The 16,530-nt window shown below is 39.6% G+C and overlaps 2 protein-coding genes across 2 annotated transcripts in view; one reads left to right on the top strand and one right to left on the bottom strand.

Annotated features, from left to right (window-relative positions):
- The window catches only part of qin (tudor domain-containing protein qin), a 316,271-nt gene that overhangs the window by 245,232 nt on the left and 54,509 nt on the right, over window positions 1-16,530 (bottom strand). The window lies entirely within an intron of this gene.
- Window positions 625-16,530, top strand: part of LOC138183570 (uncharacterized) — a 68,765-nt gene continuing 52,859 nt past the window's right edge. The window contains exon 1 of the mRNA XM_069120681.1: window positions 625-819. Within this exon, the coding sequence (XP_068976782.1) occupies window positions 765-819 (55 nt within the window). The 5' untranslated portion in view covers window positions 625-764. The remainder of the gene's footprint in view (window positions 820-16,530) is intronic.

Genomic DNA, 16,530 nt, shown 5'->3' with positions numbered 1-16,530 from the left:
AAGGGCTTGAAAAGACAACACTTAAAATTAATATTACTAATTAAATGATTATGTTTATTACAGCAAAAAAACAACGAAAAGATACCATATATTTAAACACTACATATACTTTCATAAGCAACTTTATGATACGTTCGAAATATTTTCTTCCAAATAATTCTCTGGCACCGAGAATCTTAAAAAGTACCTCATTTTCAGATACCTCGTCAAACATTAACAAACCATAGAATTATTTTCCATAGAATGACGGATAACAATCCACGAAATCTCACAATTTTCAAACACGTGCAACAAGAACAAAATCTGACAATCCCATCCCATGCATTCTACCCAAACATCTCGATCATCGTTCACACATTCTCCCAGTCCATGCAACTTTCGATCCGGCCAAGTAGCCAAAAAGGCAGCAGAGAACCGACCGTCCCGAAGGCGTTCACGATTCTGCGAGAGGATGTAAGTGCGCCTCCGCCTGCCGCTTTCTTTCCTTCTTTCCCACCACTGGGTCTGAGATTCTGGGCGGCAGAGAGGCCAGCCTGCACACCGTTGGCAAAGGCAAAAGTCGGCGAACGTTCCGTTCTGGTCGAAGCGAGCCGGCAATACTAGGCGGCCGTGTGTCACCGAGAACCGCCAGTTTCCGCGTGGACTTCGCCGCAACGGGTAGGCCTCGATCCGCGCGCGTCCTCTTTGCACGCGTGGCCTGATACACACACGATCGCGTCGTGTCGCGTCGTCTCGCTTTGTGCACAAGTGCGTCTGGCGGAAAAATGCGGTCTCCCAGTGTCGCCGTGTGCTTCGTTCACGTTCTACTGTGCGCCCTGGGTGAGTAAGAATCTTCGTCTTCCGCGCGTGTACCATGGGACACATCGTACGCTTGCGATACGATAGTGTAGATACAAAGGATTTACAGTTGGCGATAAAAATCAGTGCGAATAACAGTGCAATGGAAATGGTATCAATGAAGCTTCGTTAAACACGGCTGGTTTACACGAACATGTGAATATCGATTTCGATTATTTACTAGCTTAACTTTGTGCTTCCAGGCTTTATAATAAATAAAACTTGAGTATATAATGCTAATCGTAGACTTGGATTATGTTTCGTTGATACCTACTTTCGGTATTTGTCTCTTTATTTTTGTCGCCTACTGTATATCTAAAGGAAATACGAAGGAGCAAAGTTCTCGAGGTAGAAAAGTATCGGTGGATGTTGATTGTCCGTTAAACAATGTGTACGTCGTTCAGCGAGCGATGAGGTGGTTCTTGAGATAGCAGTCTTCAAGGAGGAATTATGGTTTGATAGATGCAAGATTTTGGAGTTAGATAGGAATGGTACCGATGAAAAAGCTGTGAATGTTTAGGTGTTTATAGGGTACGGAATGTAAAAAGCAGAGTATTCCTCGTAATATAGGATTGTAACGTGGATTTGTCCTGTTTTTGTGTTTATTACATAAATGGATAAAACGGGACTAATTATTATTGTAATTACTTGTAGTTAATTTTACTTACTCCGTTACTTAATCGTATTTTATTTAGATTAATGTAATTTTTCTACTCTAAACCGTATACTATTGTAAAATTAGATTTTTCTGTTCTGTTTAGTTCCATACGAATGAATACATTTTTTACAAAGTTAATCCACAAGATACGCAGTCATCGTTACCAAGAAAACTGTTTTGTTCGTTTTTTAAAGCGAATATCACGGTCGGTAGAAACAGCTAATCTGTCGTTGTTTGTCTCTTGAAATCACAGCATTAACTATGCGTCTTATTTTTTACGTCTAACATTCGAATCCTTTGACGAAGCTCGCACTTGTCTTGGATATGAAAATAATTAAAGCAAATGATGGGTAGCGTTAACAAAGGGCTGAACGATCGTTGCAGTTTCGTGGATAATCAGTCACCGCCCATCGTCTACAGGGAACAATGTCGGTTACGGAAAGACTCACAGGGGAACAGACCCCAGGTGTTCAGCCAGGCTAGCGGGCCTGTTAATTGCTGCGACACATCTTCAGGTTTATGATACGTCAATCGCTATGGGAACCAGCATGTTCCAGGCTTGCGTTTTCACTGAATGTTCAGTAATAACGGGCATCCAGTTTAATAACGGAGATTAGGGCTTTCGTGGTATAGCATCGTATAATTATCAAAATCGTTGCTTTCAGCAGCAACTATATTTTTGAAATTGTATTTATTTCGATAGGAGTTGATTTCGTTTTCCTCTTCCTCAATTTCGTTAAAAGTTTCAATAACAGAAAGATATTGCAATAATTTTCTAAGTCGATCGTTCCGAACTTGACTTCATTTTATCATACTTGTTATATCGCGAAGTGGTTAATGACAATAAAGTATGAAAGCAAACTTCGAGAATTTATCTTCGACTAAAAATATCGATTAGAAAATAGCAATTAGAAATGTGTTAACGTAACAGTTAAACTACGAACTTTTATGCAAGTTCACATTTTTGAGGATATACTTAGCGGAATGAGAAAATTCGGTAGAAAATTGTTTGACGTATCAAGTATTATACGAAGCCACTGCGCCTTCAATATTTCATGTACTTTTGTATGTTGTGTGCATATCGCGCAGCTATCCATTTTCAAATTTCCTATAAATACGTAAAAATCCGCGGGAAACGCAATAAATATAAAAAACTACTGTAACGAGTGTATCGTTCGGTGTTTCGCAACCTGGTCTAGAAATCCAATTCTTCGTTTACTTTTTTATTAAACGACACGCAAGAATTGGCACATGTAGCACTGTTCCGCGTAACTCGATGAAAAAAAGAAAAAAGAGAACGTAACAGCTGTAACGTTCAAACGGTATCGAACGAAAACAGGAAGTCGAAGGAAAAAGCAAATCGCCGCGCAGGTGTAAACTGATCGAGGCTGTGCGTTTCGAATGCAGAACGCGCGGGTGAAGTCGGCGTTAAGCGAGTCCCAGGACGGTGTAAACATGTATTCCGTGACACGTACGCCACCGCTCCCACGGGAATCGATGCGAGTACCGTTTCCGCGTGAAGAGACCATCACGATGCCACAAGGCGAATCCCCGTAAAAATATGGGTGTGAAAATAAAGCAGAGATATCGTTCGTGTAAAGTATCGTTTTTAGAGGAGCATTAGTATCTTTGATGTGGAAGATTACATACGATACAACGTATCAACTTTTGATTCAAATATTTGTCCATCGTACGAAAAATTTGAAACTAAATTGTAATTGCAATAAAATTGTACCTTTCTTTAAAAAAGTGTCGATTTAAAGGATTCCTATATGATTTTATACAATCAAAGGCTCTAAATTAATTCACAATAAATCCATAAATACCATAAATCGCTCTGTAAATTACGTCTAAACAATTTCCCTTTCTTTTTTTTTTGCTACAAACCTTTACATATTTCGAACTTTGTTTTCCTCTCAACACGCTCAAGCTCCAAAAAAGGAAGAAAAAGAGATATACTCGCTTGATTATCGTCAATGAAACTTCCAAATTTCTGTCATTTCTACCGCTAACTGCGGATACTGTAAACAAGCAAATCATCACTTCCTAAATCGCATGAACAAGCACGCACATTTCCATCTAACCCACCCCTTTCTTTTGCGTATTTCCAACGTTACAGTACTTTCAAAGACAAAAAGAAACGCACAATTTCCCCTTGTTCCTGCCAGTGTATCTCTTCATCGAGAACGGATAATTTAAAAAAAAAAAAAAAAAGAAACTTAAAAAAAAGAGAGGTGAGAGCGGGACACGGTTTGTGTTTCCGGTCAGCGTCTGGCACGCTTGAACGACGTCGAGGACGTCGTCGTCGTCGGCGAACACCAAGGGAAATCAAGCGTTCTCCAGTTTTATTTGCATAAAATGATGGGGCTGAGCATGTCACGTTCGAAACGTCGCGTCGGCCTCCCGGTTCGTGGCTCGCAGCTCGCGCTGATTTTCCTCTCGAATTTCATTACGCCGCGGCCCCATGGCGCCTACGACTCCGCGGGAACAACTCGCGTCTCCGATCATTAAGTCACCAAGTAGATGCAAATTAAAGAACAGGAGAATTTTCCCGCGGAATTTCCCAGCCGCGAGCAGATTTTCGAACCAACGCGGCCTGATCCGATTTTCTGTTCATTTCCAACATCCGTGTGTGACCGACGTTTGTTTTCCGCGTAAGGGTGGCGCACCGTTGTTCTTCTACGTTCGATTCTTCTTGGCCGCACGAGACTGATTTCGAGAGGTTGATTGCACAGCTATTTGTTTTCCTGCTTGTTATTCTGATTTTGTATAGAATGTTTGGGATGTGTGTGGAGGTACTGACATGGAAATTTTTAAGGTAATAGGAAATAGAATGAAAAGTAAAGTTAATGAAGACCAATAATATATAATCGAGGAGTCGATGTCTCTTATCGAAGTTTCACAAGCGTTTGAGAATTTAAAGTACCTTTTCTATCGTCGGCTGTCTTCTGTGGCATCGTAGAGGAAAGAGACAAGCTTCCTTCCGTAACGTAAGTGTGACGAAAAACGGTAGAAGATAGGTTCAAAGTGTCGGAATAATTTTCTTTCGTTTCGAAGATATCGCGAGACAAAAATCTACCAATTAAATTACAGTCAAAATGGATAAGAGTTTAGTGTAGAAATACGTAGGTTCGACTAATTCTTTAAAGTGTTTAATATTAGGATTTTGCCTGGGTTTAAAAATATTTGACAATTGATCCTATCGCGTCATTTTCGAAACTTTCCTAAATTTCTCAAGTTCTATCCAACGTTCTAATCTAAATGGTAGAAGAAAATCTTACAACTCGCTGTATCTTGTAGGATCTACTTATATCGATAACTCCTTGGACCGAGAACGATTAAGTAGACTCATTAGAAACTTTCTAAAACGATCTTTAGCACTGATAAAGATCGCTTCGCGTTCGCTCGATCTTTACATTACAGTTAAATGATCCATGTGGGTTACGCATAAAATTTCTTGGGTCAATAACCCCGGACATCCAAATACGGAGGAACAAAAGCATAAATGTGGAAGATAAAACCAGCTAAAACGAAAAATTATTATAAATCGATCGCTCTATACCAACGAAAAATTCGATCACAAAAGCTTTTGTATTCGTTCAAAAGATACAAGAATATTGGTAACGAATCAACCTTGATGGTCGATCGATCGAATGGAAAATTTACGAGGGCAAACGTCAAAAGCAGAGAAAAATAGAGCTAGTGGAAGCAGGAACACGTGCACGGCCATTAAACGACACGGTGCATCGCGACGCTGCGCTGGCGCGAAATTCTTACGATCGTCCCCGGTACTAAACGCTGACAGAGGTCCTCGAAAAGCTCTATTTGCCTCTTCCACCCCTGTCCATCCTCCCTGTTTCCTGTCCGAACGATCCCCTCCCACGTTGGCAATCGTGATACGGTGTTTCGTCGCGTTACGTGCTGTCTTCTCTCGTTTTTCTCCTTACAACGAATCAGTTTCTGCCGACGAGGCGGCAATAAAACGTAACGACGTTAATTCCGTGTCTCGCCACCGACCCAGCTTCTATGTACGATATTTCGAACTGCAAGAAGGTTTCGTACGAGAGGTTTGCAAAGAAATAGGTAACATTGCTGGGAGAGTACTGGTTTGCAATTTAGAATCGGTTTGTTTGGTTGTTTCGATAATACGAGACCAGAGGTTTGGAAAATTTTACGCCGTACACTTGTTGGCGCTTGGTCAAAATATTGGTCGAAATACTTTTCTTTTTATACGTGCGAAATAATATCTTTTATAGAGTTATCTCGTATGATAAGAAATTCTCGTCTAAGAAAACTGCGAGATTTTGTTAACATCTCTCTAGTAGATAATTAAGACATTGAATGCATATTTTCAATCTTTTTCATAAACGAGGAAGGCGAATATATGGGAGAAAGAATATATGTAAACAAAATGAGAACGATCGTTGAAAGCAAAGTAATTACAGGTAGAAGAAGGTCTTGAACGTTACAGTCGACAAACGAGGAAGCAAAGAAATCCTGTAATAAGTAGAAACTCAATTTACAATTCTAAGTTGAAGATACGAAGGATACTTTGAATTGAACTTTTCACATATTTCGGTCTGTGTACGCTTAAACTTCTCGATTCTATTAAAATTTTACCTTTTGCTCCTCTTCGACTTCCGACTTGGCCCTTTGTCCCTCTTACTCTCACTTCGCTTCATAATCACCTCTGGTCTCGAACCGTAACAAATTATACAGAATTCTGTATCATCCTGTATACGCCACTGATCCAACACTTTCAACTTCTATTGTTTCCAACGCTATTTTATTATTTGCCATTACGAGGTGCTGTAGTTCTTACGTATCAGAGTAGTTTAATTTCAAAATTACAAAACAGTAAACTAAGCAGGAATTATCTTTAAGATAGAATCGAAAGAATCGGTTATTGGAACATCCATTAATAGAAAATTAATAGAAATTGATAGATTAAGAGAAAATCAGAGACGATCCCTTGTAAAACAAATTAAAACTGTATTACATATATTGTGAATCGTATGCTACATATTATTGTGTTACACATAATTGTGAATGATATTGTCAATTACCTGATATAATTGACGCAGTTATAAAATTTTGAACTCGTTCCACCGCAAACGAAACCTAACTGTCCTCGCTATAACAAAATTAAATAGGAAAATAAAAAAAAATTACTGCAGTCTATCAAACAAATACCCAAAATTGCGCTAAACTCGATAGGAACCAACACATCGAATGGAAAACTAAAATAATAGATACACCGTTCTCGCGAAAACTCAATTCCCGATGATTAGCGCTACAACTACCGCAGCGTCGGCTAAAATGAATAACCGTTGGAACGAAACGCGGGTGCAAGAAAGGAACATGAGACACAATAAATAACCGTGGACCAAACATCGCGAATATCGCGGCCACATTACTTCAATTTCATTATTATCGACGCGATTATTGTCGGTGCGAAAACGAATCATCCTCGTTGTTGTCGCCATTGACGTCGCGTTCTGACAAAACGGAAACTGACGCGTAACAGGAAAGGCACAGAGGATGATGCAAATGATATTGATTCGAGCGAATTATATTTCCACCGATAACAATCGCTCCATTCGATCTTTTATTCGGAAATAAAAGTCTCAGTGTACCAGTGCGCCTTTTGCCGCCGTTTCGCAATTTCCAGGAAGCAGCCTCTTCTCGCTAAAATACGATCTGACTTATATGACGACGTTGGATTACAACTTTGCTTTGATCTTTGACACTAGAACTACCGATAGATAGTTATCACGAAGTTATTTCTACTAAAAGCCAGTCAAAATGACTGGTCTTTTAAAACACGTGATAATAGAATATTTTTATATTTTTATATTTATTGATTTATTACTTTCTAAACAGAAGGAATTCCATGTTATGTAGTAGATTTTTGGTACTGTTAATCCATCTGGGACCATGATCCCTAAACGAGGATTGACACATTTCTAAAATTGTAGAACCAGTCGTTTTGGCTGATATTGGTATAAGTAGCCTTGATAGAAAATTATTTTGAGTTTGAATACATAAAAAACAAAATAAAATTCATTATATTATTTTTTTAGTTATCCTTGCGAAAGCCATTGTATCATTGTGGAAAAAAATACAACACGAAGTAGGAATTTTAAAATAAAATTGTAGCACCAGTCAGTTTGACTGATGTGGTAGTTCTAGCGTTAAATACTTTACGGCCGAGTTATTCTACGTGGAACGTGTGATCGTGACTCTAATCTTACTTACAATTATTATGAAAAATAGAAAAACTGTCCATGATTTGGCTATAGTTATAAACAGACCGCGGATGTTCATGCAAGTTCATATCTCTATGAGAGCAATGAAATAGGTGGAACATAAACAAAGATTCGATTAAGACGAAATTTACAAATCATTCGAATTTCCAAAAATCAGAAAATCTATAAAATTTCTATGAAAAGTGACGAATTGGTCAGTTTGGCCACTCTGTTGATCTTGATGTTAATTTATGACCTTTCTAGTTTCGTCGATCTTCTTTATACAATGCATAGAGTATCGATTGTGTTCTTCTATGCGTGCCACTTTTATTGTGTCTCCGATAGTTTGTTCCTCCACGTTCTCGTTCGATAACTACGAAAATCTACGGCTGGACGATCAATCGACAGGTATTCCGGTGAAATGCGTTTTCCTCTGGGCGATTTTTACGCTGAAACACGTCTTCCGACACAATTATTCGATCAGTCGACGACCAAAATTGTAACGATTCGAATGGATTCGAGAAATCGATAAATTTTGAACTCGCTCGTCTTTGTTACTTGCTCGGTGCTTTGAAACTGAATCGTCTATAGACCCTATACCAGTGCAGATTCGCGTTGGTGTCGATTTATAGTCCCGCAGCTTTCAACTTAATCACTTTATTATACGTAGAATTATAGCAAAACGTAGTCTTTTATTATTAATATTGCGCAAATTGAAAATAAAGATATTCCTGGTTAAAGATATTCGAAGTCGTGTATCAAGATATCTAACGGTATTCGCCAACTTATGTTTTATACACCCTATGCTTATATCAACATCTCTTCGTATTCTTCTAAAATGAAAAGAAGATAAAATAAAAAGCCAGCCAAGAACCTATAGAAACCCAATCAACCAACAGACTTTTTCAAACGTAGCTACGATCACGTTCACGCAAATTCATATTCTTGTGAATAAAATTTGCAAGATACGATCCACCATCTATCGTGACAAATACTTTCAATATCTTCGATGCACGTATTATGCGCATTCTGTACAGCATCGTAATACATATTTTTACGAAACGTAATGCATAGACATCTACTGTACAATTTACTCGCATCTTTAACCATTCATCCGCCCTCATCTAAATATCCTCGAACACAAAATATAAAAAGAACGACGGTGATAAGGGACAACAACAAGGTTTCCATAAACGCGACAATATACTGTTTGTTCGATTGAAGCGACGTAGAGAAGAGGGTGATCGTTATACAGGTTTGGTTCGGAGCGGGCAGCAGCATACCGCCACCCCCGTAATCGTAGCGCGCACGCAATTCAGCTATGTCGGCTATGGGTATATCAACCGGTGTACTACCTGATCACCATGAAAATTTATACGCCATCGTACGCCACCGTAAATTGTATTATCGAATACATACCGTCGGTCTCTTCTCGTTCCTGCGCGTCTCTCCCGTCACCTGCCACCACCCCCCGTTCTGTTTTCCCTGTTTTAACCACCCTCCCTTCTCTTCTGCATCATCCATACGTTCTTTCCAACGCTACAGAGACAGAACGGACGAGCATCGCAGGTCGCGGAGGCTCTTGAATTTTTCGAGTTTATGGGAACCTGCTATTAACACGTTGACTGTCGTGTGAATTTTGCATATTTCGTGCCACCAGCCATACGGCCATAACATTTAATTTTCCTAAATACACTTCTTCTCTGAGTGTGATATTCTCTAAGCCATTGGAATTGTTGACAAATTTTTAGTTTATAAAATTTATCTTATTTCTAAAAAGTCAACGTAAAAAGCGCGGGTCGCCGATGCCCACTGTGGCAGTGAACGCGTTAAAAACTGGAAACGAGCAAACGGTGGACGAAGCGTAGGTAAAAAAATGTCAGCGATAAAACGTCTTCTTTTGGCGGAATACGACTAGATTACTCGCGTTGTAAATTAGTCGAATTGTAGCTCCGTGAACTGGGCTCTACTCCCGTACGAATCTTCGTAGTTAGTCGCTTCAACGATCTACGCGAAGAACTTTGCTTTATGTTATGGCGATTCTTATTACACTTTGCCGGGTTTTCGAGCATCTCTTAGCTGGTATGTATTATATCGTACGCGTGACACGTTGATCGTGGCTATGGGATTCGTTTCGCTGATTGCGGCGAATATTTGGTGAATTAATTTTGGTAAAAGTGCGATGGTTTGGCATTTTTCGGAAATAAAGATGATTTTGGTGAATATTTGCAAAGTAGAGTAAACATAGAAATAACGTAAAGTAAAAATAACTGGCGGATAAATTTTTCTAGCCGGAAGGGTTTGGTCATTTTTTCGGAAAAAGAATGATTGTGGAGGAAAAATCATTTGTCATTTCTATGGAAATAAAAACGATAGCGGCAACTTTTAACAGATGAAAATTGGCCATTTTTTAGAAACAAGGATAGTTAGAAGATATAACAAAATATTTTAGAATTGTGTCAGAGAAATATGAAGACTGAACGAGCAACTATTCAAATGGAACGTGGAAAATAAAATATTGTTAGTTTTCCTTTTAAATGAAGACTCATTGAAAATTGCAGCAGTACGTGTTTTACAGAGATTCCAAGCGAAGAAGATAAATTCAATTGAACGTGCGTGCACATAATCTTTTGGCCAAACGCAGTTTCAAGTATTTCACGCGCCTCTGACACCTACTACGTCAGGCTTTGCGTGCACACACGTAACTTGCAGAAAGTGCGAAAACAAATCTTGCAACTGCGAAATATAAGTTTGGTGATAGATGATGATGCTCGATTTACATTCACAACTAGACATTTTCTTTCACAGAGACTTTCATTTTAAGCAATTGAAACTTCAATTTTATCTTAAAATTCGTTATTTCCATTGGACGCAATTAGAAGAACGGAACCTAACCGGAGATTTATTTTGCTCAATATCATAACAAGTACTACACTTTGGATATTTTATATATTTGCTTATTTTACAGCAGCTATAAAAGATATTAGACACGCCAGTGTATTTGTCGTGCCATTTACATATTGATTAATTAGATTCAAGTTTCTTCACTTTCACACTGTGCTTTCACGTGACCACAAAAATTTGATATTGAGAAAATGAAATGTAAAAGCTGATAAAAAAAACTTTTTAATTGGAAAGCGAAAGAACGTACAATATTTTTTATCATGTCCAAGCCACTATACATGTTCTGTCTATTTTTGCGTTTCTAATATTTCCCCTAAATGCATAATACACGATTACATGCTTTGATTTTCCACAAGTATGTACATTCACGGTCTAAATATCGCCGATCTCCAACGACCAGTAAAACTCTAAATGCAAGCTGTTCAAAGGCCTATCGTTTAACAACGATAAAACAACATGCATATACACTCTCGCTTTTTTCCCACACGCATTATACGTAGCGAAGTCTCAGGCACAAATACGTACAAGTCCAATGCAAATTAATACGCCTCTCATTCACCGCTCTTTAGCTTTCACTTAACGGCACTGCGGTCCGTCTGCTACTGCACTTGATCAAGTCGAAATAACGACGCTGCTCGTGCTCAGGACCGTCTCGTTCCGTCTTATCAAGATCGATTCGAGAAAGTGAACACCGGCTTAGGGGATAATTTTCCCTCTGGTCCCACTTTCCTTCGCAATTCACTCGCTGCATCGATTTCCCATGCAAATGTGCCGCTATCAACGAATTCTGATCACCGCGTTGTTCTCACTCGACGACGGCGAAAGCACCGTAAAATGCAAGGACCTCTGTACCGAATGCATACGAGACAGATTGATGTGGAAGTTTTGGAGATTTTTATGGCGCCACCTTGATAGAAGAGCACGATATCTCTAAGTAAATGGTATTGCAAAAGGCGGAAGATCGATCGGACATAATCGTCGGTGGATGTTGAAAATACACCGGGGAATGCTATTGGGTTGGCAACTAAGTGATTGCGGATTTTGTCGTTACCACCCAATGACATAATCCGCAATCACTTAGTTGCCAACCCGATAGAACCAACCGATTGGTTCTGTAACCTTGTTCGTTGTAGCATCAGTTTGTACAAACAAAGACATGAGACTTTTCTCTTGTAAAAATGCATATTATATTTATCAGGGGTAATAGGTTCCAAGTCTACGAATTGGAAGAAAAGTTAATAGCCAATACGATAAACGATTTAAACGACAAGATTTTAGTGCAACATGGAAAACACGAATGTAAAGATATAAAATATATTGAATTAACGCGAATATTAACAAGTATACGAAGTTTGAAGATTCGTTTTCTTATATATAATATGTATAAGGGAGCAGAATAAAAGAGAACTCGAGCGAGAATGACCGAAATGATAAAAAATAGTCTCTGAACAGCCCCTAATTATGATTTCGAATAAATTCCCGCGAAACGTAAAAGCAAACAACAAACACGAATACCGCAACGAACGTTGACACCGGAAAGAGCAACGGGATATGAATTCACCTCTTTTTTCCGAGGACGATTCTCAAAGCGGAAAGCGGAACGCATGATTAGAAAATTTCGCGCGTGCACGAGACAAGCAGAAGCGTCGGGTGTCATTTTTCCCGGCGGCCAATAACATTTATAACGTCATATTTCGATGGGGAAAAAAGGCACTTTTAAAACGTCCAAATAAATTAAAGCCGAAATTTATGGTATTATTTGCATTTATATTTTTTCCCGCCCGACCCGCTCGGACACGCGCGCTCCCGCGCGACGTCACCGCTCTGGATATTTAAACGCGAAATCAACATGCATCGTGGCGCATCGTCGCTTTTTTACGCGCAGGGATAAAAAGTGACAGGTGACAGTAAAACACTGGGAGCAAATTTTCGTTCCTGTGTTTGTTTTTCCTTTGGTTTTTTTTTTTTTGTATCTCTATCCTTCCTTTTCTATCCTTTTTGTCGGTTCGTTCGTTCTTCTCTTCTTTTTTCTTTTTTTTTTTGCTTTTTACCTTTTCTTTCATTCTACTTTTTTTCGTGCCTTTTTTACTACCAGAGCCAACCGGTAATTGTAACAAATGTTATGAGCTGCGCGTATCGTTGCCGACGTGCGCAATAAAAAACACCGCCATTCGTGAATTTAGATCGACATCCGAATGGAAAGCATGCCGAAATCAACGGAAAAAGTTGCTCATTAAAACGGTAAACTGGTTTCTATCGATTACCCTATCAGAATGCTTAATTATCCTGTGTATTATTTGAAAAGTAAAAAAGACACGGAGAAGGGACAAGGGGAGCGGATAAAGTACAACGAAACGGAAGAGCGACAATCTCGACCGATCACGGTTTTAGCCCGAAGGTCGTGAGAATGTGACGATTGAACGCGTTCTAGATAATCATCTTGCCAGTTGTTAGCCGCAAAAGATTAAACTAGTTTCGTTACACGTAAGAACGTATTAATCAAGCTGACCATGCAGGGACGCGCGCCTAATTAGGAATTACGTGCTCGTTCGACTGTGGAATGTTTACTCTGTTTACGGATACCGACTAATAATTGGCAGAAAAGGATAATTTATTTCAGAGAGTAACGCTGAAACATGAAAAAATTCCATCGATTCATCTGCGATTCGAGGAGTAACGTGTACTGTACTTTCGAGGAAATGGAGTGGGACGTTCCTATAATTATTCGAAGATATAAATATAAGTTCAAATTATTTACAAAAGTTTTAAAGTTTTACAAAATTTTTGTCAAATTTATGTAAAATATGGAATTTTGCATTTGATTACACTGTCATCGTTTCGACGTGCTCAACTCAATAGACGATTGGTAGTGACAGGTACGTCGTGAAATATGGTTATAACGAAAATTTTTCTTTAATCGTGATAAACAATAAAACTACCAACCCCTAACGTGTACCTAATTATATTATACGTAAACGATTACAATGGTAAGACAAAGTAACATAACGATGAATATGATGAAAATATACAATCCTCGGAAAAATGTATATTAATTTAACCACAAACACTGTCGTACGCCGTGTATCTCTAAAAACAAAACGATATATAAAATCAACGTTTTTACAGATCGGTTCTTGTGTTTTAATTTTAGTATTAAAGTCTACCACTGTCTTCTCAAGTTAAACATTTTATCGCTTCGTTTAATTGTGCAATAAAAATACCAAAGATTCGCAGTTTCCTTCAATTATTCATAGCTCATCCATAATGTAACATATGTGGCTAAAAAAATGAAGCGAGTGCGTGGGAAACTGGCATCGATTTCGGGGGATTCCGGGTGAAAATTCGAGGACACGCGAACGACAGATCTGAGTGTGATTCGAGCAGGTTGGGATTACACAGTCGACCGATAATTAATCGGCGTATGGATGAACGACAGAGCGATTAGTAGGACGTGCGCAGTAGCGATATTCGAATCTGGCTGTCGTATGCGCAACAATGCATTGGAATTCCGACAATATTTGCGAGGATTAAGTACTGTTCGATTGGGATAGCAGGCAGATGATAGTACCGCCTCGATTTCGAGCTATCGGCCCGATAATATTTGTATGGGCGAACACACCGTGTGTGTTTGCCGTCGCACTTTCGACTCTTTCTTTCCATATCCATCAAAATCATTTTTACTAGTTGCCTCCAACCCCTGCATCGCAACCCCTGTGCGTTCGCTCGAGCCCGTCCAAAAACGTTTGTTCGTGCCTTTAAATAAGTGAAAAGTTTGGAAACGTTTCGAGGTAGATCCCGAGAGCAGAACTCTGTCATCCTGGTGAAAATGCTACGTGGCTGAAATTGATCGATCCAACTTACGATGTTCCAGGTATCAGAGAGCATTTTATGTATCTCGATGACAAACACTTTTGGGAAATTCTTGCAAAGACACTGTTAAATTTGAAATTTGACGTTTAGAATCCTCGATTTAGATCTATTAACGGATTTTAAGAAACAATCGACCACTTTGTCATATATACCGTGCAATTTAAATGACGACTATTCCACCATACGCGAGTTGCTGTCGACAATTCTTTCTTTTAGAGAATTCCCGATGATCCGATAGAAATTTACTCCACAGTACGTTATTTTCTTAGATTGTTGATCGCAGAGTTCCCAGCAGCGAGCGAACTGAGTTACAAATCGTTTCTGTATGTTCGAAGAATAAAACATTTTATAACAATGGAAGAGTAAAACGCGGTTTCTGCGGTATCTTATCACGAATCTGAACGCCGATTAATCTATCTAACGCACGATTCACGCAATATACTATTACGTCAAATGCATAGGAACAACAGGCTCAAACCAAGTCGGAAAAGAGCAAATCAAATGGAAAGCAAACTTGGGAGTCCGTTTCAATTTCCATCGCATCAAATTACCATTCGACTAAGCCTCGCGATTTCAACACGGCTACGATCAGAATTTCATCGCACGAAAACCGTTCACAATCGTCGAAAATCGTAACGCGATCGCCATGCGAAACAGCCGACGTTCGCGCGGTATCCCATAAATATTCTCTTTGAGCGACGCATATTGCAACAACGAGAGATAGAAGAGAGGAGCATATTTGGCAAGCGCAACGCGTAAAAACGCCGTGGCTCAGGGTCGCGTGTTTCTTTGCCTCCCCCGGACGTTGCGACAGAGAGGAAAAACCGAACAGATAGAACGAATTAGCCGATGGATGAAATGGAGGGATGCCACGATCAACGACTTACTTTAGCCCGAAGGTCGGCTGCAGATCGATCCATCGGCCGAACCGAACGAACGTTGTGATCGAGAGGCGAGCTTCAAAGTGGTGTCGTTTATACCGTCGTTAATTTCGTCGAGACTGGAAGAGATATCGATAGCAAAAAGGAAACAGCTCGCGGCTACGTTTGGCGATAAAATACTGAACGAGGGATGAGGATGCGGATAGGGGTTGAAAGAGAGAGAGAGAGAGATCGGTTGGTGGCAGATAAAAATAGGGGCGAAAGGTGAACGACGAGGGAAGAAGGGGTTGTAGCGAAAAAGCGGACCGTGCATCGCGCAAATATCCACGCAAAAATCCCGCTATCCATCCCGTTTCAAGGAGAATTTTTACCTTTCAGCGATACGCGCTATTAGCACGACGTCCGTGGCTCAAAAGCCAAAGTGATTTCCAGAAATAACTTTTGTCGAATCCATCCCGTTCCTTTGGAGATTCTGCTTGCAGCTGTGCTCGCCAATGGATAGATTTTCCTCGTGGAAATAGCGGATAGACAGCAACCGGTACCTTTTCTGCTTAACTTATCACAGAATCTGGCGCATCAAGTTTTTATTGCCGGTGTCGTGCGCGCACACGCCTTTGGATAAACGTTTTATCTTTCGTCGGATGAACGAACCAGGGTTGGGAAAAAAGATGGCCACAAAAGGGTAGCAAGTTTTCGTTTGATGCGATACCATTCGGCCAGAGAATTTGTAAGTTTAAGAGAGGCTCCGAGAGTGTGTTGTTTCAAGCTAAGTTTCACAGCGTTCCAAGCTTCCTGCAGGGTTTCCTGCAGCGTAGATTGGACCGGGGATGTCGTTGGCAATGTTCGTTACTTTGCTTCGCAAGTGTGAGGTGCATGGGAATTAATGAAGCGAATACTTGAATTTACGCCTCAAAGAATTGGATCAGCAACTGTGTACACGACTAGGTCGATCTTGAAACCATCTGATGAACACGGAATCTTTTATGGAAGAACTCGTACTATAATTTCCCATGTTACTATTTAAGACTGTCTTGTAATTAAACTATAGTTAAAATCATTGAGATTAATTCGTCAGTCAACCATCGTACAATGATGCAACAATTATATGAAATTATATATATTGTACAAAGAA

This window comes from Bombus flavifrons, chromosome 9 (genome assembly GCF_040668555.2).
Source record: "Bombus flavifrons isolate JBK064 chromosome 9, iyBomFlav1_principal, whole genome shotgun sequence".
Lineage (NCBI taxonomy): Eukaryota > Metazoa > Arthropoda > Insecta > Hymenoptera > Apidae > Bombus > Bombus flavifrons.
This window is presented reverse-complemented; position numbering and strand designations above follow the sequence as displayed.